The sequence below is a fragment of the Triturus cristatus genome, chromosome 7 (assembly GCF_964204655.1).
Source record: "Triturus cristatus chromosome 7, aTriCri1.1, whole genome shotgun sequence".
Lineage (NCBI taxonomy): Eukaryota > Metazoa > Chordata > Amphibia > Caudata > Salamandridae > Triturus > Triturus cristatus.
Genome location: NC_140590.1, coordinates 1,099,763,360 through 1,099,790,663, shown reverse-complemented (window position 1 = coordinate 1,099,790,663; position 27,304 = coordinate 1,099,763,360). Strand labels below are relative to the sequence as shown.

The 27,304-nt window shown below is 41.8% G+C and overlaps 1 protein-coding gene across 1 annotated transcript in view; it reads left to right on the top strand.

Annotated features, from left to right (window-relative positions):
- Window positions 1–27,304, top strand: part of LOC146811155 (uncharacterized) — a 183,757-nt gene that overhangs the window by 72,936 nt on the left and 83,517 nt on the right. Inside the window, exon 6 of the mRNA XM_085618218.1 lies at window positions 7,226–7,279. Within this exon, the coding sequence (XP_085474344.1) occupies window positions 7,226–7,279 (54 nt within the window). The remainder of the gene's footprint in view (window positions 1–7,225; window positions 7,280–27,304) is intronic.

Genomic DNA, 27,304 nt, shown 5'->3' with positions numbered 1-27,304 from the left:
ATTTTGATATTATTTTCCTTGACTTCCTCAGTCCTGAGAAGGCATTTAATTGCATTGCCTGAAACACGTCAACCTTTCTTGTTGGAAGGAGTCCTGTGAATTTTTGATTTAGATTCAAACAGCAATAGGAGGAACATGTAGTTTCTTTTGACTCTTGTCAAGTTAAGATATTCGATGTTATACATGCTTCCTGTGCATTATATCCTCATAGGCTTGCACTATATGGCCAGCCTTTGTGTAGTGTGTTTAGGGTGCAGTATAGTACATACTTTGTTATAGTTCTACTTTTCTTTTTCCTGTTGAAATAATAGACTGAGTAGGCTATTCACAAAGGTAGTTCCATTTGTGAGTAAGATATAAGAGTCATTTTACTGGTACCATTTTGAGAACATTACTACTTTTAGATATTCACAAAATTCTAGTGTAAAATAGTGGTTGCTTTGGCATATGGAGCACGGCCGCATCAACTCATACATATAATAATAGAGAAGTTGCCTCTCACAGCTAAAGGAGCAAACATTAATACAAGTGAACGGACAGACCTGTTCGTTTGAGTGCTTTCATTTCTGTTGTCTCTGTGCTGACAGCATTAAGGGCCATCAGCAATGGGAAAGGAGTATGAATATAGTATTGTGAATTGAGAGCCATGCTACATGTGAGCTCCCCTCAAACATTTACAAGCCATGAACATACAATGCATGTCCAAATCAGTGCAGCATGCCTGAAGCTAGAGACCGGCTCAGGAGGTGATGCTTTTTAGATAGCACAGGTTGGAATTTGGTGAAGCAATGTCAGCCCCATTCCTATACTAAATTCTGATTGGGCTTTCAACAGACCCATTTTCAGTTGGGTTTGTTGCGCATTGTCCCTTTAGACTCCTGCAGCGAATATCCATGGAGTGCATGTTCAGCGGTAAAGGTAAACAGTACGAGTCGCTCAACAGTAAGAGATGTGAATGAATGGCAAAAACATTATAACTGGAAAAACAAGAAGAGGGCGAGGGAAAGAAAAGGGGGTACGTCCTGATCCCCAATGTAATGCTAGACTTAAATAATGTGGATGAGCCCACTATGCATGTGTGTTGCAATCACTATGTGTGGTAAGTACATATACCCATTAGGTGTACTTAAAAGACCCCTCACACACCAACCTAGTTGGAGTCATGCATCATCATTGAGGTCCCAACCGGTTTGCCGAATGTCCCCGGGGTCGTGCTATAATGCCTGGTTACAGCGGAGCTGGTGCGGTGCAGATATGTGATGTGACGTGAATTGATTATGTTAAAAATATCTCTGAGAATCCTTGCCTTTAGACTTTAATATTGGCGGCTCAGGATATGGTTAAAAGATATATATGTGATGCAGCTATCAGGAGATTATTATCGTTAGTTGACTATTTGTTTAGGTATACATGTTTCAGCCCATTAAAGACGTGTGATAGGGCTTTATTCAGGACCAGGTGAGTGAGAGTAGTGAGTGGCAAAGGTGAAAAATGCCACATGAATCCAGTGAGGTACCTACACATGCGCTAAGGTGTGTGGTGTAAGTGTCAGCGTACTTAATGACACTTGTCAAAAAAACCTGTCGGGGGAGAAAAAGGACAAGACACATAGATTATAGCAACATAAAATGCAATCTTAAAAGGTGCTGTAGTCATTGTCTTGGTGACTACCACAGTTATTGTTATGCTAAAATGCGGCACATGCTGGCAACGACGTGCAATGACTCGTGGCATGCTGCACCTGCAAAAGAGTGGTTGATGGCTTCCTGTGCCACCTCGGTGAGTGAGAGCACGCATATGTCTAGACAGATGGTGGCCGCATTGAAGTAAGCGTTCAAGTGGCTATGCGCTCCAATGTGATATATTAATGGGGCCACCAAAGCTGACTTAATGTTGAAAAGTAGACTAACTATCCCTTGTTTCACAAAGGATTGAGGAAAGAGAAGAATTCATTTAAAATAAAAAATATATTTTCATTAAATATAACATAATGATACTAGTAAATTCAGATTTTTGCAACATATTTACTAGTGGCTATCATTACTAGATGGTTTCTTTTCATCATCTGCAACATATTTCAAACTAATTGTAGATAATTGGCACATATTTGAGTTGTAATTCCACATCATAAAGAGTTTTCTGTCACTAGAAGGTAACCAGCAGGAAGGGCAGATCTTTGGTGTAATTTAAATTTTACTCAAGTCTCCCGTCAACTGACATATTGGGCCACATGTGTTTATAATGCTCAGGAACATAATGTTTACACCCAGTATCTTTCATCTACACTCATCTCATTTTCTATCATGTGTGCGTTATCTACAGCACAAGATACATGCATCGCCAAGTAGTCCGATTACATCATGAGTACAAAATCTGTTTGAAGGGGAGACTTATTATTAAAAATACTTTACAGTTGAAAGATAAAGGAAATCAAAACCGCATTACAAAATAAATATGAATTTCTGTTAGTCCTGCCTGCCTCATTGTGGGCTTCCCTCCAACATTTTTCCTATCTCCTCTACTTTTTCTGACCTCGCTTTTGCTGGCTTTAGGACTCTGTTCACTTTATTACTAGTAACCAGTGCTAATGTGCCTGTGCTCTCTCCTGTAAACATGTTAACATTGGTTCTACTTGAAAGTCCTTCGTAAAGCGCACTACATGTGCCCAGGACCTGTAAATTAAATGCTACTAGTGGTCCTGCAGCAATTATTGTGCCACCCACTTAAGTAGCCCTCTAACTATGGCTCAGGCCTGATGTAGCAGGGCTTGTGTGTGCAATGTAAATTGCTATTTCGACCTGACAAGATAAACATCTTGCCAGGTATAATCCCTTCCCTTTTTAAGAATATTAGTCACCCCTATGGTAGGCTGTGGACAACCCAGGGGGCAGGATGCAATGTATTGTACCTTTAAGTTTAGCATTTCCTAGTAGGGAAAAGCTCTCAAATTCGTTTTTTACTAATGCAAGGCCTATCTATCATAACATTGGGATCACCTTATTACATTTTTAAGTGTAATTTTCAATTGCTAAGAGAAATACTTTTTGATTGGCGTGTCTCTGGACTCACAATTTAAAATCATAACTTATGGTAAAGTTGATTTTAAATTGCTAGTCTGAAAATGTCACTTTTAGAAAGTTGGCCTTTTCCTACTTTAGCAATTTGGTTGCTGGTGCCTGTCTCTGATAGATGTTCGGGGAGGGTGACAGCTGGGCTTTGTGTATTTTCCCTGGACAGCCATATGTAATGGGAGCTTAAGTGTGACTTGATGGGCCATCCTCGGAGATGGGAGAGAGGAACTGAGCAAAGCCTTACATGTACACCTGAACAGGATGTGTCCTGTCCCCACACAAAGGTCAATATACCCTCCTGTAGTGTGTCTGGAGCCAGGGCAGTAAAGGAGGACCTCTGTGCATTTCATACAAATATCCTTGAAGTCTCCCCCACTTCAATGGAACAACTGCGCACAAGTACTGGAATTCTTACACCATGACTTGAGTACTCTTCTGGACCTGTGACCACTCTGCCAGGAAGAAGAACTACTGTGCTGCTAAAGGAAAGCCATTCTGCTGGACTGCTGTTTGCTCAATTCCTGCCTTGCTGTGTTGACCGGCTGCCTGCTGATCTCTCTTACCTGGGTGAGAAGGACTGGAGCTGCATCACTTGAATGCAGAGTCAGTCAAGGGCTAGCTGGCTGGCCTCCTAATCTGAAGTCTCGGGGATATAAAAAACTTTAAACCAGTCTCCGACGACATTTCGACAGTGCCCTGCCAAGGTGTGGCACCCCAGTCCTGGACCCTTTGAAGTGGGCCTAAAGTGACCATTGCATCGAGAGCAGAATCAATGCATCACCGCTGTTGCAGAAGCAGGATTGATGTATCATACATGGATCCTGAGTATCACCTTCAGTACAGCTGCTTCAGAACTGCTGCATTGCCACCACTGTGTGGAAAAGATCAATATATCACCCCTACTGCATGGAGAAACACAGTACATCACCTCCAGAACTGCCCCGTCTCAGAACCGGTACATCACCCTCAGCTCAGAACTGACGCATTGCTGCCCTCGCATGGAGCGCGGAAGCCGCCATCAGCGAGAGGCAGCACTGGAGCTACAGCCACAGCCAGCAGCACAATCCAGGGGGGACTGCAAGCCCCACAAGTTAAGCGCCGGGAGGTGCTGACATCACTGTGTTCACGCCCGAAGGCGTGTAAAAGCCCATCGCAGCTCCCGCAGCGCAGGAGCCACCAGCAGCGAGAGGCAGCACCAGAGCTACAGCCACAGCCAGCACCACAATCCAGGGGCGACTCCAAGCCCCACAAGCCAAGTGCCAGAAGGCACTGACATCACTGTGTCTGTGTCAGGCGGTGCGGAAAAGTACATCGCCGCTCCAGCAGTGCAGGACATGCGTGGGCGTGCCCGGGCCACACCCAGGGTGGGCCCATCTGCGTCCTTCAGCGACAGGAAGAGGCAGGGCAGTGCCACCCCCTTACGAGGCCTTCAGATGCAATGAGGTGAGTGCCCCCAAGTTCAAGTTTAAATTCCTGGCTTACCCTGACAGCTGCAAACTGTTTTATTTGTTTTAAAACATATCATGGGGAAGCGCATCGGGCAAACAAATGCACGCCCTGTCACCAGTAGCATCAATAGCATGCTTAAAACGGTGGTCACCATTGTGTCAGGGGAAATCAAACTCACCGAGTGTCATTTGTCTCTTGGTAATGATTAACTTACACACCAGAGGGGCCCCATCTGACCCTGACCCTTTACTTGAACTGGGCCCAGCTACCGCATAGGACCCCCGCAGCCCCACTTTTAAGGCACTAATAACAATAATAACACTCTGGGACATTCTGTCATTGGGCTATACTTGGGCTACATCTGGGTGATATTTGGGCTACATTTGGGCTCTTTGTCTCTGGTGGCCATCTTGGGAGATTTATTTGTTATGAAGTTTCCTAATTTCCTCATTTACTGCAGTCTCCTCAGTAGGAAATACTTTCAGTTTTTTACTTTAGTTCCATCAAGAAGGCATTCAGATGTGTCACACATTTGCCTTAAATTCTGAATGTTAGCACTCTAGTTAGTTGCTCATTAGATCGCTGTAGTAAAGCTACTGCTCACCAGGGAAGTCTGCTGCTGGTATTCAAAGTGCATGTTTCAGTCTGCATGTCAGAATTTTTTTATGAAATAGAAGAGGATTTGAGAAGTCAAAATGTGCCCTAATTTTTCTTTCTGCAGCACTAATCTTAACTTCTATGGCAAAATTAACCCCCTCATTTTGTTCCTTTGTAAATTAAATGTTTTAAGTGTTACCACTTTATTCCAATCAAGATGGCTTCAGGTGTGCCATACTTTTGTCATAAGTAAGACTGTTAGCACTCTAGTTGTTCATTAGAACACTCTGGGACATTCTGTCATTGGGCTATACTTGGGCTACATCTGGGTGATATTTGTGCTACATTTGGGCTCTTTTGTCTCTGGTGGCCATTTTGGGAGACTTATTTGTTATGAAGTTTCCTAATTTCCTCATTTACTACAGTCTCCCCAGTAAGAAATACTTTCAGTTTTTTATAGGCCTGGGCGGTAAATTCCGTTCGCGGAATTTGCGAAATTTGGGTAATTTCGCGTTCCGCGGAGAACGCGAAATTGCAAAAAAATCTACGTTCCGCAACTTCGCCAAATTTTTTGCTTGTTCGCGTTCTCAATATGCGTGTTCGCGAGATATTTCACCGCGAGCACGCAAACAGCGATTGCGAACAGGAAAAAAGTATCGCGAACAAGCAATTCCGCGTGTTCGCGGAATTTCTGCATGTTCGCGGGGCTTTTTTACCGTTTCGCGGAGATTTGCGTAACGCGATTACGCAAATTCCGCCCACCCCTGGTTTTTTACTTTGCTTCCAACAAGAAGGCATTCAGATGTGTCACACATTTGCCATAAATTCAGAATGTTAGCACTCTAGTTGCTTATTAGATCACTGTAGTAAAGCTACTGCTCACCAGGGAAGTCTGCTGCTGGTGTTGAAAGTGAATGTTTCAGTCTGCATGTCAAATTTTTTTTAAACAAATAGAAGAGGATTTGAGAAGTCATTCAAAATGTGCCCTAATTTTTCTGTCTGCAGCACTAATCATACTTTCTATGGCAAAATGAACCCTCTCATTTTCTTCCTTTTTAAATTAAATGTTACCACTTTATTCCAATCAAGATGGCTTCAGGTGTGCAATACGTTTGTCATAAGTAAGACTGTTAGCGCTCTAGTTGTTCTTTAGAACACTCTGGGAAGCTGCAGTAGAACACAAAGGAATCAACTGACAGTCTCTGCCTTGTTGGATGTACATGTTTTACTGAGAAGGTCAGACTTCATTCTCACATGACTGCGAGAGAGATAATGTGAATTTACAGAAAATATGCTCTCAGTTTAGCTTCAGGATCACCTTCCAAACCTCTGTGGGAAAAGCATGAGAAAATAGTTTTCTCTCAAACATGATTCATGATATCACAGCAGAAGGCTTTTTCACATGGTAAAATCACCTTAGTAGAACCCACCACAATTCCTAAAATGAATATGGTACCATCAACAAATGATTTCTAATGTAACTAATGTCTTAAAACCTTCTATTAACTGCAATGCTTTTTAATGAGGTGCTATTATGTATATTGGTCCCAAGATGGCTGCCAATACTTCTTGGATGAAGTACTGACAGCCAATCAGATCTCACGATGAGATGTGTGTTTAGGCTCCGCCCAGATATATCTATATTTTTAACTCTAATTTTCTCTGGATGTACTGAACAGATTTACACCATTTAAGCAAAAGGCATGAGTCTGAACTGAGGACTACTCGTATGTGTGGTAAAAATTTGTGTGATAAAAAATGGATGGTAAAGGCACTGCGTGCTAATTAATGCAATGTAAAGGCTGTTTCCCAGGGTGGTTGCACCTTTGCTTTGAAGTATTTTAAACTCTTTCCCACCTACATAAAAACAGAAAATGCAAGGTAACTGCATCTTCGTGAGGAGCTGAACATTTCAGCAAAATCCCGGCCTGGGCTTTGGCCCAAGGTGCATATTATCTGATACTCTGATATGAATGTAGCCAAATGCAAGGAATGCTTTTATGCTGATTAGTGCACTTTTTGCAGATTGGGGGGAAAACTGTCAATATACTTGTTAGCTTTCAAAGTACTTTATAAACTCATTAATTGTTCGACTTTTTGTGTTTTAGGAAAACACAGTAAATAATGTGGAGAATCCAGCATCGAATCTGATCAAGTCACTGGTAAAAATCCTTTATAATTAATTTGTGTTAGGGATTTTTCAGCATAGTTTATTTTTATATATGAAGTGTTTGATTTACAAAATGTTTGAAACGCCGATCTAGAATAAATGAAGCAAATTGTTTATTTTAAACAGACAAATGCGTCAATTTTCAATATACAGCACATATTCCTATATACCCTTCTGTGGGGATGCTGTGTGTTACCAATCAATATGGTGGAAGGCATTGGCTTAACCCTATGGCGACTGATTGCACAGAATTGTTAGGAATGTTATCTGCATTAGCCCAATGGTAGAGGCTCAGCATAAGGGTTTAAGTTAGGCTTAACAGCTAGATGCTAGAAAAATGAACGTATCTATCAATCAATCAGGATTTGTAGAGTGTGGCTGCTTCACCCATGAGGGTCTTGAGGCGCTGTCAGATAATGCTGCCTGTTCTCCTATTGATTGAACATCCATGTCATGAGGTCCTAATTGAATTGCAAGAGCGATGGTGAGGCTCTGATATGCAGGGGGAGGTAATTCCAGGTCTTAGCACCTAGATGGGTGAAGGAGCAGCCTCTGCTGTATGTCTGGCAGATGCGACAGAGCAAGGAATCTGGATCTGAGTTTCCTAGTGGGCTGGTAAATGGTTTTGCGTTGGTTAAGGTACACCAGTCCTTATTTGTATGATGCCTTGCATGAGTGGGTGAGTAGTTTGTACTGCTATCGCTTCTCTTGTAAATCCTCTATGATAAATTTAATCAATCTTGCAAATGAATGACAGAAGAAAAGGTAGAATTTAGTTCTTACTAAGTGGAGATACTTGAGTGTATGAGCTATATTTGACTTAACCTTGACTCACCTATAAAGCAGTGATTTTAAAGGTGGTTGGCAATAAATATCTTTGATCCTCATCATGTGTATCAGCGGTTATCAACACTTGTCAGTTTTTGCTTTCTTTAATTTTGTATTTTCATCTAATGATTGGATATTTTTGCTCAATTAGGTGATTCTATAAATTCTAACCATCTTTATCTAGCACAACTTTGTCTTAAAAATTGAAATTCCGATCTTCAAATCTTTGGGCAATTAGTTCTGTTTTTCCTATGAGAAAATGTCAGCCCTTTACTCCTGTCTGTCACTTGATTTAAGGTGACAGATAGATTAAAGGTAATATGTTAGGATAAAGAAAGAGTTCAGGTTTGGGAAAGGATAGGGAGCAGTAGAGAGGGTATACTATTTTTTGTTTAAACAAGGGAAATCTCAGAAAAATGATTTTGACTAAAATTAAATGTCTGTGACTTCAAGGAAAAACTTAAGGAGATTAAGGCTCAAATTTGAGTATTGTTTACCCCAAAAGTAATCTTCTAATGTTAATGTTGACTCATCAAGATTTAATCTTCACGGATGAATAGCATTGTGGCTCTGAAGCTGGTTTGTAAGAGCCTTTTTACATTTGAAAAAATACCTTGAAGGAAGAACAAATAATAAGCTAGAAGTAGGTGCTGCAGTTACATATTGCTCCCAGGGTGTGTTTAGTTTCCTGAGAGAATTTGTATTGACAGTAAAACACATGCAGAAGGCAGCCTGTGCCACATTTCTAAATGCAGTGTTGCACTAAGATGTTGCAACAATATCGCATTACCTGCTTTGATTGTTATGCCCAAACACAAAAATGGTGGTTTTCTTAGTTCTTAACTCTGACTGGACATGCTTCAACATCATTTTTTAGCTCAAATACAGTGATAATTGGCAAAATGCCTGCAAAAAGAAAAGTTTTAGCCACTGGTAGTTGAGTCCACTTTCCAGTCCATGGTTTTTCACCTACTGTGCCACTTCAGACAGAGATAAGGTACCTGAAAATCAACCTTGGTCCAAAAGGAAATGTCCCATCCATAATAACAAGCCAGGTCCTCTCTGAACAAGAACACTTCCAATCCATATCAGTTTTAACATACATTTGCCTTGTTAGTAAAGAATTGTTTGAATCTTGGGGGGTATACAGGACTCACATCTGAGCATACTCGCCACAATTAAGTGTCACACTCATCAAAACACAAAGATAATGGAAATAATGCATGCAGAAAAAGTCTCAGACTCTGGCAGTCAACTTTTCAATTCATCATTTTTTACCCACTATGCCCCACCAGAGATCTGCATACAAATCATCATTGGTCCTGCTTTGATAGGAAAGGTCAAAACAAACTGTGAAGTCTCATCTTCAGTTATGGGAACACAAGCAACCCACGGCCTGTATTAGCTTAATTCGACATTAGCATTGTGGTATTGTTTAAGTGAGCATGAGACTCACATCCCCCTCCAGTGATGATATTACCACTAGAAGAGCTTCTGGACCAGATGATATTCCAGGTGACTTATTTGTCTATGATTGAGAAAATTGACCCAAGTATATTCTTGCCTTTGTCAATGCCAATGCCATAGTAGAGGGAGCTTCCATCTCGAGTTCATAGAAGGGAGCAGAGATTATTCTTGTTTCTAAAAAGGGGGACAGATCCTTACCTGCCAGGACCAATAAGGCTTATAGACTGTATCCAAAAAATTCAAAACCATGACTGGGTCGCAAAATACAAGATGATAACTCCCTTTAATCTGTTTTCACTAGAAAACTAGCACTATTGTTCAGGGTTTTCAATTCATTCAGAAATTTTGGAAGATGGTTCTTATCATCAGAGGCAGCTTATATATTGCCTTCATCGATCTCAAGTCAGAATTCAACCTAGTTCCCCACTTTAAATTATGGCAGGTTCTTCGAGAAATGGGTATGCCCCTTGATCTCATAGTTTTGGTCATCTGTCTGCAAAAAGAAAATTATGCCAGAGTATATCGGGGTAACCTGGGCAGGCTTACTGATTGGATTCCCGCAAATAAAGTAGTCTGTCAGGGCTGTGTCCTGGCTCCCACTTTGTTCCTTATATCTTAATGATATAGTCCACTATTTATATCAGCACACCACTACTGCCCCATTCTAGCGACACCTAAGACACCTATGTTGCTACTTGATGATGACACCTAATTGATCTCCAAAAATCTTAGTGGACTCCAACACTAACTAACTACACTGTTTTGAGTAGTTTGCACCTCCTGTGGTTTGAAGATCAAAGTAGCAAGGACAAAGTTATTTACTTTCAATCAGCATTAAACCTTTAAAAGTAGATTACTGCTATGGGGCATGACACTTGAGAGGGTGGATTCATTTAACTGTCTGGGTATCACATTGTCCTTATCCATGTCTTGGAAGCCTCACATTGAGAAAATGACTCTTAGACCCAAGCAGATCACAGGTGCTATTTCCAAGGAACATTCTGCCTCCTTTAGGAAACCAATAGCACCCTTTCCCCAGATATACAAAGCTAAGGCTGTGGGTTCTTCCAAGTATGGTTTTGAATTACTGTTCAGATATTGTAATATTGAACTCCAATATCAGTGTCCTAGTATAAGCAGCAAAGAATAAGCTCTCCTTCCTCTGAGCACTCCAACCTTTCCATTGTTGCTTTATATGGGTAGGAAGGCAATAGATGATAAGCCCATGTATCGCCCACAGCCATTCTGGAGGAGTATTTAGTTTTACTCCAGAACTTTTTCATTATGCTGCTGCTTTGCAGGTTGTTCTGAACACTGATAGTATCAACAAAATCATGTGATTCACCCATAGTAAAATAAATGCTGAACTGTTAGAAACGGGAGTCTCTAGTTGGCATAGTTGTGCCTTTGTCAAAGTAGGGACCCTTCTTCCTAGTCAGGAACCCCTGCTTGCCCCCTTGGTAGCTTGACATGAGCAGTCAGACTTGCCTCAGAGGTAGTGTGTAAAGCATTTGCACATAACTAACAGTAATGCGGTGAAAACACTACAAAAGGACACCACACAAGTTTTGAAAAATATCCAATACTTTAGATAGTCAAAAAAGACAAAAGCGGTAAGAATCCACCATACAGTACTTAAAAATATGCACTTTACAAGATTAACCTTAAAATTCAGTTCCTTGGAGTCGGTCCGCGATACCGAAAATGACAGAATCCAACAGTTCTGTCTGACCACTCCAGTCCATGTGTTGGCAGACTAGTGAACAGTACCTTTTTGTTGTAGCTGACACGTTGGCGCGAGTCAGTTGTGGTAACTGTTGTGGTTGCAATACAAAGTATAGCGGTGCAGCGTGCAGTGCCCTCAAGGCATGGTGCAGGCAGCGGCTCGGTGATGCTCGTCCAGCAGTGTTGTTGATACCAGGGCTACGATGCAGAGTGTGGCGGTGCTCATTGCAGTGCTGACAGGTCATGGTGCAAGTGACAGAGCCGGTTAGCGGGAGCTGGCACCGGTCAGCCCAGACTGCAGTGTGGGACGAGGAGGTGCCTCATGAGACATAAAGCGGTGCCCCCAGCCACGATGCGTTTATAGGTGTCCAAGTCAGCAGGCAGCAATGGCATCGGTGAGACCAGTGTGGTGTACTGAAGTGAGGTGGTGCGGAGTACAGTGCCCACAGGTCACGGTGCAAGCATGGCTTGGTTGGCGACGGTGGCAGTCGTATTCAATGGTGAGACCAGGGTTGTGGTGCAAGATGTCTTGGTGCACTCTGCGGTGCCTTCAGGACACAGAGATGGAGGTGGTTGCTTTTCCCTCTCTGTGGCAAGTTAAACCATGGTTCCTGAGGAGGAACCCAGAGGTCGGTGAAGTCTTTGCGGTCCCTGAGACTTCAGAACAGGAGGCAAGCTCTACTTAAAGCCCTTGGAGATACTCATCACAAGTAAAGAAAGTTCAGCCCAGTCCTTTCACTGCCCAGGGCATAAGCAGCAACTGCTGGCCAACCCAACAAAGCACCAACAAAGCAAAGGGGCACTACTCCTCCAGTCCAGCTCTTCCAGCTCATCTTTTTGGCAGGTTTCTTGATTCTCTGAAATCTTCTATCTCCCTGAGACTTCCAACAAGAGTCAAGCTGTACTTCAAGCCCTTGGAGAGAACTCTAACAGCTGGATGATGAAAGTACAATCCAGTCCATTCCCTGCTCAAGACAGAAGCAGCAATCAGCAGGCCAACACAGCAGAGAACACAGCAAAGTAGCAGTTCCTCCTGACAGCTTTTTCAGCTCTTCTTCCTGGCAGGTTCCTTAGTTCAGCAGTGATCTACATTTCTGGGGTCTGGGCCCCAATGTTTATACTCAGTTTTTCTTTGTTCTTTTGGGCTCAGAGTATCTGTACTGGTCCCAAACCAGTTCTTTCCTCTTTGGACTAATTTCCTGGCAGGAGGTGGAGACAGCATTGTACAAGGCCGAGAGGGCCTATTCATGTGCTAGGAAAATCTCCTCCCACCACTCTAAATACAGATCAGGCCTATTCAGGTGATAGTGAAAACACCTCCCACTAGACTGAATGCAGCCCAGGTCTATTCAGTCCAGTCCTGACTTATTCAGGAAGGGCAGGACACACATCACCCCCCCCCCCCAGTGGCTGTCTGAGAAAATGCACATCTCCAGCCCCTGTCACTCCAAAGCCAGACAGGCAATCCACAAACCAACAGAGGCACACAGGTGGGCTAAGCATAAAAATACCTACTTTCTAAAAATTGTATTTTCAAACACACTATATAAAAATCATCGTTACTAAAATATTCATGTTTATATTCTGAGTTCTGGCATGATAAACTCCATCTTTCTATCTTGTCCCAAAGCAAGTTATATGTATAAGATGTTATAAGTATACTCCCATTCTATCCTATGACACAGATAGCCTTTCAATAGTGAAAAACAAAATACACTGTATTTCACTATCAGGACATGTCCTACACCTCAGTACATGTCCCATCTTTCACATGCATTGCACCCTGACCCTGGGGCGACCTGGGGTCTACCTTCGGGGTGTCTTCAATGTAAGAAAAAGGAAGGTTAGGGCCTGGCAACTGGGTGCACTTACCATGTGGACATGGCCGTACAAAACTGTGCACAGACACTACAGTGGCAGGTCTGAGTTACATTTAGAGGCTGCTCATATGGATGGCAAAATCAGTGCTGCAGGCCTACTAGCAGCATCTGATTACAGGCCCTGGGCACATACAGTACACTAAACTAGGGAATTACCAGTAAATAAATCATATATGGCAATCATGTAATCACCAATCCATAAACACAATTTACAGGGAGAGCATTTGCACTCTAGAACTGGATAGCAGTGGTAAAGTGCCCAGAGTCCTAAAACCAACAAAAACAGGGTCAAAAACATGAGGTCAAGAAGCAAAAAAGTCTGGGGGGCAAACACGCTGAAAAAGCCAAGTCTAACATGAACTCTGCATGAAGGAGCTCTGGGAGATTTAGTCTCAAATTGCTGTTGAAAAAGCAATATTGGTCTTGGCTTATGCAGAGTAACATTGATATAGCTGCCCATATGGATAGCAAAATCAGTGCTGTAGGCCTACTAGCAGCATCTGATTACAGGCCCTGGGCACATACAGTACACTACACTAGGGAATTACCAGTAAATAAATCATATATGGCAATCATGTAATCACCAATCCATAAACACAATTTACAGGGAGAGCATTTGCACCCTAGAACTGGATAGCAGTGGTAAAGTGCCCAGAGTCCTAAAACCAACAAAAACAGGGTCAAAAACAGGAGGCCAAGAAGCAAAAAAGTCTGGGGGGCAAACACGCTGAAAAAGCCAAGTCTAACATGAACTCTGCATGAAGGAGCTCTGGGAGATTCAGTCTCAAATTGCTGTTGAAAAATCAATATTGGTCTTGGCTTATGCAGAGTAACATTGCTATAGATTCCAGAGCCATGTTGCCAGAAGGGTTTCTTGATTTTAAAATAACTAGTGTCCTGGAACACTGTTGGGACTGTATAAGTGTCCCACTGGTCAGGAAACTCTACTTTCAACCATTGAAAGCGTTTACCTGTAAATGGGCATCTTATGATAACTCTGCTCTGTGTCCTGTTTGTAATAATGCTGATCAAACCATAGCCCATGTCTTGTTCACCTGTCCAGCCTATGCTGGCCTGTATCAAGAATGGATCAAGCCTCTTTGCAAGTAGCTGGGGACATGTAGTCATAGTACTGCATTAAGAATTCTTAGATCAGATTCTCGTGCAGTTGCCACATTTTTGGGTTGCATGTGATTCCTCAGAAGAAGGCTACTTTCTCCTTAGTATCACCAGAGGCTTTTTTGTAAATTAGGCAATGTAATGTTTTATGCACTGTACTGTATTTTGCATTTTAGGTTCTTATGTCTTATTGTTGATGATATCTGTGAGATCTACTGTATGCTTTGGAATCCCAACCCTCATCTCACTTATGAATTGATCCACTTTCTCTATCTTGTGGCGCTGTTTATTTCATTATGAAATATATATTTATAGAATTAGTTTATATTGATTGTATTGCCTAGTGGATTTTAATATTTTATTAATTCACACTGTGTGCTACTTTTCATTGCATACTTTTATAGCACAGTCTGCCAAAATAAAGTTATTTGATTTGACTTGAAAACACAACATTGATGCCATTTCAGACACAGATCAGCTATATATCAATCATCCTTGTTCCTGCTTTATGGGAATAGTCCTGTCCGAATGGCCACCTTTATAGGGGACATAGCATGTTAGTTCAACTGGACTGTCTCACTGTAGAAATACCAAGGCTAATTTGTATATGGCTAGATCCTGCCTGTGGTTGCATGGTGATCAACATTCGATGGACTGGAAAATGCACCAATAATTGCTAGTGGCTAAGATTAATTCAAGCATTCCATTCTTTATTAGTTCTATTTTCCTTAGATTCATTTTTTGATTAGGGGTTTCAGTAGTTATACAAAAATGTTTTTTTTTAAATGTTATTTGCTAGGGCATCTGCACAGGTGTTCACAATTTGAAAAACTCATTTATTGCAGGGCTTTAAGGCTGCCTTTTAGCTGCAACCTTCTTCCTTCTTTGTATGCTGCTGGCATTTTGACAGGCTGCAATGGACTTGCAAGTGAAGCATCTGAAAATAGTCCTGCTCTGACTAAACTTTTGCAATATGCAGTTGAAAAGACAGTGCTTTACCTCACAGGGTCTCTTCTACTTGCAAACCTCTCTCAAAATTGGATCATAAGAATTATGAATTCTCTCTCTGTGAAGGTCAGCGTTTGGGTTTCATGTGAGTTAAAGGAGGAAAGTAAATCAACAAGTGCACATTTGGTGCAGTACTATCTCTTAGCTATTCAAGCAGAGAGGCAGGGATCATTCTGTAGGAAGTGTGGAGGCAGAAACATGTTGGTGTTACACTAGGGTATGCATTACACAGGCTCCCTAACACAATGATTTTACTTATACCATAGGGAGAACTCCATCACTTTTTACTTGCATTTACTTTATATTTACAAATATAGAGCAATATTAAGGAGACCTTGGTATATCTGTAGAATTTGATTTTGATGCTCATAGTAGTTCATGTAATGGTTTTACATAAGATAAGAAAGGTAAGGGTCAGCCAAGAGCCACGAAGGCACCCAAACATGACCTTTTCTTGGAAGAATGATGTATCTCCTCTACAAGTTCTGACCAGCCCATCCCCTAAAAAGGACTGAACCAATGTATCTGTTCCCCCAGCAATCTCTATCAACTCTCTTATTCTTTTAATCAGAATATTGTGATCAACCTTGGTAAGGGCCTCCAAGAAATGTAGTAACATGAACAAAGCACAATCCCCACCATCCATAATGTCTAAGATGAGTAGATGTACATCTAACAGTCCTATCCAAGTCCTTTTGTTCATTCTAATGTTTGACTGCCACAACCCTCAATGAGTTCTTACCTCACTATAATTGATGTAGAAATATATTAATTATAAATTCCATGTTATACCTCATTTCAAGTAAAAAAAAACTTCAATAAGTAGATATCTGCCTCACCCCTTAGGTACCTCATCACTGGGCAATGGTACTTACCAGGTCCTGTGAATACCTCAACAATGGGTAATTTTATTTACTGGGTACCGTAAATGCCTCAGCCATTGAGGTCTTAAGTTTGGTTGTTTGTCCTGAATAACACATAATTTAAAGCATCTACAATAATAGAATACTAATTTTGTGCAAAGTTAACCTCATGATATTACAAAAGAAAGCATCATGAATGCATCATTTTCACATACTGCTGCATTTACAATAAAGAATCATCTCATGGATAGTGAACATTTGCATTGTGAAAGTCACCACTCTTTAAAACATATGAACTTTGACACTTAGGGCTCTATTTACATAATACATTTACACATGTGTATTTACTCATGTATAAATGTATGCAAACTCCCAGGTGTAAATCTATACTTTGTTGCTAGCAATCTTTTCCAAGTATAGATGTACACCTTAGTACAGACCTACAAGTCTCCACCTCCTTAAACCATAGGAGTGTTGGGTAGAGCTATCTAAGATTGAACTTTCGAGTGTAAAATTAGTACTAGTAGCTTTTTTCACTTGTAAGCGGACACAGTTCCGCCACCACCAGTGTGGGGAAGTCCCTATGATACATATAGGGAAAAATAATAACTGGCACTTATTTATAAAAAAATAAAATATTAAAACATGTTTTCATTAATTAAATAACTACTATAAACCTAGCACTAATCAAATAACATGTTTCAACATACTAACTGTTCATAAAATAATTCAATAATTAAAATATATTGTTTAATTTATATATATTATTTCATGATAAGTATCATTTTAAAAATGTTAATAATAGTAAAATGTAAGTAAATATGTTTTTAATTAATTTAAAAAATTTTAAAGTGTATTTTTATTTGCTTTTTTCTAAGTTATCAATATGATGTTTACATTTAAATCTAAAATAACCATTTAAAATTTAATTCCAATACATATATCTACATTAAAAGTCAAAATAATTTAATTATTTACATTATTTCCAATAGGGTGATTTTTAAGTCCCTGTCACCATTATATTCTAAGGCAATATGTTGCAGTACATTTGAGTAGTACTAGACATACTGCAAGGTGGGACTGGATTAAATGTACAACTGCTTTGTTGTATATTAGGCCGTAGTTAATTTAAAAGTGCTGCCTCTGAATAGTAATGGTCTATTTTGTGACTGGTTGTTTGTATGACTGTGTCCCTACACAAATCCCTACTATTTTGTTGTAGGCATTCACCATTTTCCTGCCACAGTTCCTGGTCTCTCTCACATTATTGTCTAAATACAAATTTTACTCATGTGGGGATCTCACCAATAAAAAGATGGTGGTGCAGATTTCCACCTGTAGGATTGTGAGATGCATTTTGTAGTAAATAAGTAGTACAATGGTAGTAATCCTTTCATACTACTAAATGCAGCTTGTGAATAAGGCTTTTCAAATTTTTGTTTTAAAAGACCTGTTATGTTTGAGACACGGAGGCAGAAAGAGCAGAGTAAAGAGGACCTGCACAAGACACATAAGAAAGATACGGGAAACCACATTATTGCTGAAATTTCTACACAAAAGCCACGGGTTCAGGCCTGAAAAACAAGCTGTTTAAATAATGCTGTACCAAACCACTCTAATATGACAACAGAGTGGGGTATTGGTAGAATCATGGAATGCTGTGTCATCACCAGCAGCCTATGTGCGGACTAGAAGTTTCTACTTTAAATGTTCTGATCAATTGTGGAGCAATATGATGAGCATTGCCATGTGCTCATTACACGAAGTACGCTAAGTGCTTCTCCAAGGCCAATGACTGTCATGCTGGCAAACCAAAAGACAGAGACAGCCTGTGCTGCTTAGATAAATGTTAATTAGGCTCGCTTATTCCTAGATTTGATGTAAATGTTTTGGGATTTTAGCAAAGGGAATTGGCTTGCATCAATTTAGTAATGAGGTGGTTTAATCCTCACTGACTCTCAGACAACTATGAATATGTTGACTCTAAATGACCAGGAGTACGATAATCTCAATATGTGTTAACATTCTAAATGACTCACAGTTTCTTTTACTAAGAAAGCAATTTAAAATCAAACTGTTTTAACAATATAGAAGGTGTTTCAATTGAGAGAAGCCACCTGGCTCTGTTCCAACTTCCAAAAGTACAAGCCCAAAATTAAACCACCCTCCTTGTGGCCCTAGCAATTGTAAAACTAAGCTCAGACTTTATCTGTGAATGGCACAGTCCAGAGAGAAATCTGATGTCATCTCGTAAAACTTAAAAATCTTTCACTGATGACAATCTCACCACATTTGTGATGCTTGAAGGTGCAGCTACAGTATCCTCAACAGGGACTGACATAGCTGAAACACCTCAGGTATTTCTAGTTTTAAGGCTAATAGGGATAGTCACTGTTATTTAAATATGACATTCACTACAAATACTACTACAGTACACAAGAAAAACTCAAGAAATAGCATGTACATAAAAACCCATACCTGGCTTAGTGGACTTACTCTAAAATGTTTGAGTTATCCCGCAAACTTGTCTGCCAACAATAATCCTACCTAGGACTGAATATATTGAGCATCTAATAGTACTTTCAACTATGCTAGCTAGCTCAGTCATGTGATTATCATTTCCATCAAACTAAGTTTACTTGAGATTGATCAAAAAGTGAAAGCCAGTTATGTTATGTTATTTGCACTTGTAGAGCGGGCGATTACCCTTGGGTGTCCTGGCGCTAAGTACTGGTTGCCTGGGGAAGCTGAAAGAGTACTACTGCGAGAAGAGCCATGTCTTCAGGCCCTTCTGAAATGAAAGAAGATCCGGGGCAGTCTTAAGAAAAAAGGGAATCTCATTCCAGGCTCTCGAGGCACAAAGAGTAAAACTCATGCCTCCCCAATTAACTTTTTTTGACATGGGGACTTGCACTTGTTTAGCACTGGTAGATCGTAACGTTCTACCAGGAACATACCAGTGGAACTTTTGCTTAAGAAACTCAGGACCAATTCCATTGATGGCCTTAAAAACAATACAGAGTGCCTTAAAGCGAGCTCTTTTTTATCGGAAGCCAGTATAGATTCTTAAGCTCTCCTTTCACAGAGACAAATTTAGGTGTTCCGGACAGCAGCCTGGCCGCTGCGTTTTGGACCAATTGGAGCCTATACATATGTTGTTTTTGTATGTTCAGATATAGGCTGTTACAATAGTCCAAACGTGACGTTATAAGGGCCATGACTACTGTCTTGAGATTGCTCTCGGTCAAGAAGATCCTGATTTTCCTTATGATTCTAAGAATCATAAAGCAAGTTGAGGTCACCATGCTTACTTGATCATCCATGGTGAGTTTGTTGTCCACTAATACCCCAAGGTTTTTGGCCTTCTTAGTGGGTATAGGGCAGGAGCCCAGTTCTTCCGACCACCAGTCCGGTGTCCACACTTGTGGATTATTCCCAAACTTTAAGACCTTGGTCTTGTTGGAATTAAGTTTTAAGCAATTGGAGGGCATCCAACAAGATATTGCACTCATGCATTCATGGAAGCTTTCCCCAGTTTCTTTCTCACCTCCCCTAGTCAATGACAACACTATTTGTGTGTCGTCAATGTATGAGGTGAGCTGGAAGCCAAAAGATATCATAACTCCTGCCAATGGTGCCACGTATATGTTAAAAAGGGTTGGGCTAAGAGAAGAGCCCAATAGCACCCCACAAGGGAGTGTAGATGGTTTAGATGGATTACCATCCAGGTCCACAGTTTGAGACCTGTCAGTTAAGAAGGATTGTAAAAGTATCCATGCTGGGCCTTCAACACCGATCTCAGACAACCGGTCCATCAATAATTTATGATGGACCGTGTCAAAGGCCGCGGACAGGTCTAATAAAATTAGTACCGCACTACATCCTCCATCTACGGCCTCTCTAATTTCCTCAGTGGATTTCAACAGAGCCAGCTCAGTGCTATGATCTGCCCTGAACCCATATTGCGATGGGTCCAGAGCGTTATTACAATGGAGAAATGCACTGAGTTGGATGTTCATCACCTTTTCCAAGATTTTGGCAGGAAAAGGGAGCCGCGAGATTGGCCTGTAGTTGTTGGGGTCTTTTGGATCCAGATTCTTCTTCTTCAAGAGTGGGAGAACAGAAGCTTGCTTCCAGATTGTAGGGAATATGCCAGATGCAAAAACAGCATTTAACAGGGGAGTCAAGGCCATTCCTATCACTTCAGGTATTTGTTTAATGACCCAGGCAGGGCAGGGATCACTAGGGGCTCCTGAACGTATCAAGGTCAGGACCTTAATTGTCTCTGATACCTCCAGTGGTGAGAATTGGTCAAATTCCAATGAAGGACCACTCCTGCCTGATCTATTCATATTAGAGTTTAACTGTGCCATTTTATTGGCTTCAGTGAAGGAGGAAAATATAATTTCAACTTTATGTTTAAAAAAGTTAGCAATTTTTTTGCGAAATGATAGATTGCTATGGCTCCTGGGGGCAATTGGCGTAGACAATTTTTTAATAGTGCTAAAAAGTTCCTTTGAGTTGGACTTGGCCAATGCTATCTGAGTTGAAAAAAAACTTTCTTTTAGCTTCCAGTAACAATTGTTTGTAAATAGTGATGCAGTGTTTGTATTCTTTCTTATCTGCTTCACCATAATTTTTTCACCATGCCCTTTCTAACAATTTACAATCCAATTTTTTAGCTCTAAGTTCTTCCGAATACCAGGGAGCTGACAGTAAGGCTCGTTTAGGATTCCACTGTTTCCTAGGAGCTAGTTGATTGCAAGATATGGCTAGCCATTGATTATAGGCCACTGCGGCATTTTCCACTCCCATGGGAGGGATCGCATCGAGCTACTGAGGGAGTTTCCGAATGTATTAATATCCATTTTCCCCAGGCTCTGGTCCCAATCTCCTGGGCTGGTTTAGTATTAGCTAATTGGCTCCCATAGCCATTCAATTCAAACTGAATGGCAAAGTAGTCCGACCATGAGATGGGAAGGACTGAAGTATAGACAAGATCATGGTTGTTCGAATATATGCCATCAAGGGTATGTCCTTTTTCATGCGTAGGGGCCTTCACCAACAATTGAAGCCCTCCAGCCCCCATAATTTGCTCCAACCGATTAGAATCAGAATCCAAATGGCTTTCTAAATAAAAATTAAAATCACCCATTACTGTGTAGGATTCTAGACATAATCCTTCTTCAAGTAAGGTGCCTACTGTCTCCAAAAATCCATTTTTAGGACCCGGTGGGCGATATAATAATATGCCTTTAAAGGTCCTATGATTTATTGAATGAATGTTGAAAGCTAATGCAGTCTGTGTCTTTCTAATCCATGCATGTTAAATGCTGACAATTCTTTTCAAACTAAAACTTTAATAAAATGCTCTACATCACAAGGCACAGCCCCCCCTTCTACTCACCTAGGACTGATCCTCCGACCAGTCGAAGCCCTTCCAGATATGGCTTTTGTACCTTGAGGACCCCAACCAGCTCTTCCTGCAGCATTTTCTCACCTCTCTCACCCTCACTTGCCTCTTCTGGGCTCTTGGCCCTCCCCCTCAAACTGCCTGCTCACTCTGTCATTGTCGACTTTTCTCTATTTTCACCCTTGGCCCTCCCTGTGTGCTTTTGTGCTAATTTGTGTGCTTTTTGGGCTCTCTCGTGGTCTTTCTGTGCTCTTTTATGCTCTTTATGGGTTCTTTTAGGAGATTTTTGCTTTTTTGTGCTCTTTGACAACTACTAAACTTTTCCACTTTTCCACCTTCTACTCTTGTTCTCTCTTACTGTTGGAACTCTTTTGCAACATGTTCGCTTTTCACCTTCTCCCTCTTCTACTCTTTTACTTATCTTGCGCTGGTTTTTGACTTTACCTTTTCTCTTGTATATCTCTTGCCCCTAAAGCCCCTCCACCCACCTGCACTTTTTCTTCTTGCCTCCACAGCTAGTACCTGCTCTCTTGAGTCTTTTGTCTTCTTTCAGCATCTTCTTCCTGCCCTAGCCAGACCCACCAACTGCACCCTGTGCTCATTCCCACTCCAGGGACCTACTTAATAGCAGTAGCTGTGCAACCAACGCAAGCAAGCATGCCTCTGTTTGCATCTCAACCATGCCCACCACAACAATACCCCTGACACCCTTCACTCACTTGACCCAAAACAAAACCACAATCACTGCTACAGTGCCCCACCACAGATCACAGTAGGACCTTTCACCTGTACTCAATTCACCTACTGCAGTACTTCTACATGTGCCACCCTCACACAGTCTATGCCACACACCACACACGCACCATTAAAAGTCGAGTGCATGATTCTTAGCACACACCCATTTTGCGGACATGCCATTGAGGTCTGGCACCTCTTTGAGACTCACCCATCCAACCTGCTCTTCCTCACTGAAACCTGGCTCAAACCAGCATCTGCACCTGACATCGCCAAAGCCATCCCAATGGGGTAGAACACTGTGCACCAAGACAGACTTGCACAATCCAGGCAGAAGTCTCACCATCATTCACAAGGACACCATCAAATGTACCACCTCTGCAGACACCAACACACTGTTCATGGAACACATGCACTTCAAACTACAAACAGATGGTTAAACCACTATCAAAGGATGCCTCATGTACCGATCACCCGGACTCCGGACCAATTTTAGCAACTGCATCAGAGACTGCATAGCACCTCTCCCCATCATCTACAAGGATGTCATCCTTCTCAGTGACCTTAACTTTCACCTGGATGACCCCAGAGACACCCACCTCCCTGGCCCTGCTGAAAGCCTCAAAAACCTTGTCCTTTTCAGCTCGTCCAGGGCCCAATGCACACCACTGGAGACACACTAGACTCCATTTTCAACAAAATAACAGAAGTGGACGCTCTCAGCATCGTCAAATACAACCAACCTGTCACAACCAACAACCCAGACAATGACGTAAGAAAATTCAATTGATGGATTTCTGACTGCACCAATACCTTTGTACCCATCAAGATCATCAAACAAAGGAGAACTAACAAGCAAGCTAGATGACCTCAGGAAATCCAAACACTACTGCATGCATATAGAGAGGAATTGGAGAACTAGCCAGGAATCCTTCAACAGAAGCAACTACATACCTGCACTCAGGCTCCCCGTTACCAACCAAGGGGATCAAATAAAAGGGCCCCGGCATTGAGAATTGAAACCAGCTCTGACAACTGCAAATAAGTATTCCCAATCTTTAAAGGATTCTCCAACCCTGCAGCCTCAACCAACCTCCTTACCCCCTCCCACTAGCTCTGTAACAACATCTACCATTTCTCACACAATAAAAAAGAGAAGATATACAGGGACGCTGATCCCTAGCCCCACCCAGATGACCTCACTGACCAGATGTGGACCACCACCAACAAGGACAAACACCTAACCAACTGAAGCCCACTCACCAATGAAGACACAACCTCTATAAAAGAAAGAAAGAATGAATGAATGAATGAATGAATGAATGAATGAATGAATGAATGAATGAATGAATGAGCAATTATAATGTGCACAGCTACTCAGAAAGAGTATCCTGGTGCTCAAAGTCTCAATGAGACCTATTACTGCCCCACGGGGCAGGAGACCAGGGGTTAATTCCAAAAAAGCCAAGTTGTGAGCATTTTCCTAAATATGTTAACATCAGACAACTGCCTGAGTGTCAAAAGTAAGAGGGTCCAGGCATGTGCACTCTGCACTTGGAAGGAGCGGCTACCTGTGCGGACGTGGCATATCTTAAGAATAGAAGCCAAAGTCAGTGTGGAGGACCTCAAGGTTCTAGGAGGCACACAGTGGGTAACTTTCCTTCTGAGGTACTGCATACCGGTTCCCTGCACTGCCCTAAAGAAGAGAACCAAGGCCTTAAAACAAATGTTCTCTTTTACGGGAAGCCAATGTAAGGCCTCCAGGTGAAGAGAAATATTAATCCTTTGTTTGAGCAGGAGAACCGCCCGTGCGGCCATGTTCTGGACCACCTGTAAGCGGTTAAGCAGATATTCAGGATGGCCTAGATACAAGCAGTTAAAAAAGTCCAGTCTGGAGACAACCAGAGCCTGGACAACAGTCTTCCTGTGATAAAGAGGCAAGAGAGAAAGGAAATTCCTAAGCATCTGTAATAGCCCAAAACAGGAGCCAGCAACTGACAAGACCTGCGCTCTCATTGACAGGGCACTATCCATCATGATGCCTAGATTTTTGACTGTGCTAACAGCGGAGAGTGGAGCTGACATATCTGATGGCCATCACAGTTTCCACTCATCCACGGGTGGTGAGACAAAAAAGATTACCTCAGATTTCTCAGGGTTACATTTAAGCTGGTTCGACCTCAGCCAGGAAAATACCTTCGAAAGTCATAGATTAATCTTTCCACCTTTGAAGTCTGCTCCCTTCTCGCAGGCGAACAGAAGCTGCGTATCATTTGCGTAAAAGATAATTTTATCACTGCACGCTTCTGCCAGAGGAGCCAGGATAGGCATGTAAATGTTGAAAAGAGTGGAACTCAATATCGAGCCCTGAGGCACTCACACTTTCAGGGTAGGGATGGAAGTAGCGAAAGGGGGAGTCCAAACCTCCTGGTGTTCGTCCTCCAGGAAGGAGGCAAACCACTTCAGAACCGTGCCGCCAAGACCACAGTCCTGCGACCTGTTCAGGAGTCTATCATGCAGCACAGTATTAAAAGCTGCATAGAGGTCCAATAAAATAAGCATGGCTCCCCCCCCCCCGGTCGAACTTCTCCTTGATACACTCAGAGACTTCAAGAAGAGCTGTCTCTGTACTATGTATGGATCTAAAACACAACTGACTCTGATGAAGGAGATAATTGTTTTTCAGCGCAGTCAGAGATCACTGAGTTGACGTATTTCTCCAAGGTCTTGTAGAAAAAAGGCAAAAGTGAAATGGGTCTATAATTAGCTGACACCGAGGGGTCAGCTGAGGGCTTTTTTAGCAGCGGGAGAATTTTAGCGCTTTTCATTATGACAGGCACATGGCCAGTCGTCAGAGAAGAGTTAAGGACTTTATTCAATGAAGGCTTGATAGACTTGGCCACAGAGGCCAGCAAATTAGCTGGGCAGAAATCCAAGGGGGAGCTGAATTTCATGCTTTTTTTGATCCTCAAGGACACTTCCGGTAGGAGTGGGAGAAACTGTACTAGTGTTTGGCCATCTATGGGTGCCACAGGAGCTAAAATGATGGCATGGGCGGAGTCCGTTGGGGGCCCCCTGGCGAAGGGGTCCAGAATGGTCTTGAGCTCATTGTGAAAGAAAGACGCAAGTTGGTTAGCCAGTCCAAGGAAGGTAGAAGAGCCATGTCGACAGAAGATGGAGAGGAAAAGGCTTTCACAATTTAAAAAATGTCCTTGCCCTTATTGCACAAGGTCTCAATTTTGGCTGCAAAATACCTTTTTTTATCATCCCGTATTTTAGTGTGGTGGGCCTTCAAGGCTGTTTGTATTCAATTGTATCCTCTAAATGAAAATGTTTGCGCCATAACCTTTCCAGGCATTTGCAGGAGTTTTATTCAGCCTCAGCACCTCATTAAACCAGAGAGCAGAGAGTCTGGCTATCTTGAGGGAGTGGGAGGGCATAGGGACGAGCGCAGGAGTGCAGTGCTGCACCCAGGTCTCGAGATAGAGAGCATCACTCTCAGGATCACCACAAAGTGATGGAGGGTGGTTTTCCAGTGCATCACTCAAAGCAAATGGAGTGATCCGATGGAAAGGTCTTTGTGTATTTACCCATTTCGTGACTGAGGACTGGTGACCCCTTGCAAACCTGTAGACATTGAAACCGATAACGTGGTGTTCTGACCACACTAAAGGAAGGGGCGGATGCACCTCGATCTCAGAATTTGAAAACATTTGGTCAAGGGTATGTCCCTTAATGTATGTGGGATGGGAAATATAAGGGGACAGGTTGAAAATGGCAAGGGACTCGGTCAAGGAAATAGCCTCGGGCTTTGTGGGTAAGTCCAAGTGGATGTTAAGGTCTCCCAAAACCAAGAAGTGATTATATCTGAGAACCAGGGGGGAGATTGCCTCATTGATGGATTTCAAGAAATTTCCAGCTGCACCAGGAGGCCTGTATATTAGGACCCCTTTCAAGGATTGATCTACTGATACAGCACAATGAAATCCAAGGCATTCTGCATCTATCATGAAGTAAGTCCACTCTTGGTGCCCCATAGACCCATGACCCCACTACATCTATAACCTAGGAGAAACCATGATGAGCTATGCGCTCACATCCATCATCAACTCCTCCATCGAAACCTCAACATTCCTGGAGAGTTAGAAACATACAAAAGTCAACTCCCAAATTAAAAAACAATCTGGCAGCTAAAGTGAATTCAGCAACTACTGACCCAACTCGCTGCTACCCTTTCCAGCCAAGCAACATCTTGGTAAAAACGACCAACAAGCAAATCTTCAGCCTCCTTGAACTTCAAAAACTTCTAGATGGCATGCAGTCTGACTTCAGCAGCACCAAAACAGCCTTAATTGTGGCCAAAGACTACTTCCAGGCCACCCTCAACCACAAAGCACAATGCACCTGGTAAAGTAGAGAGTACAGATAGTCACTAATGAGTAGGTGTTGGGCACTTCTGCAGACAAGAACACCAGAAAGCCTTGAGATGTTTCAGTAAGCAATGATAAAACAACTAACTTCATTAATTTCTGGATCTCTCACTTCATTGTGCACCTTCAGAATAAGGCAACACTTACTAAAACAGTTAGGCTAAAACAGCAGCATACAATATTGGTAATAAAATGGTAGCACATTAAAAGTAAGTTTAAAGTTGTAGTAATGCTAACACTTTAGTGTGTTTTAAACAGGTATAAAACAACATTTACAATTGTTAATACAAACAGAACAGCACATGAAATGTTACATCCTCCATTATTTGAGAGACACCTCCCCACCACCCAGAGTATTTGCTTAAACAAATAAGGTAAAATTACTTAAAACTGTTGTTAAACAGAGACAAAATTCCAGCATTGTAAATCTCTGATTTGATATTGTCAAAGCACATATTATTCCTCCGTCCACACAAACCTTTGCACTTTCCAAAGACGTTTTCTCAAACACTCCGTCTTATACGCAAATCTGTCAACAAATTTGGCATA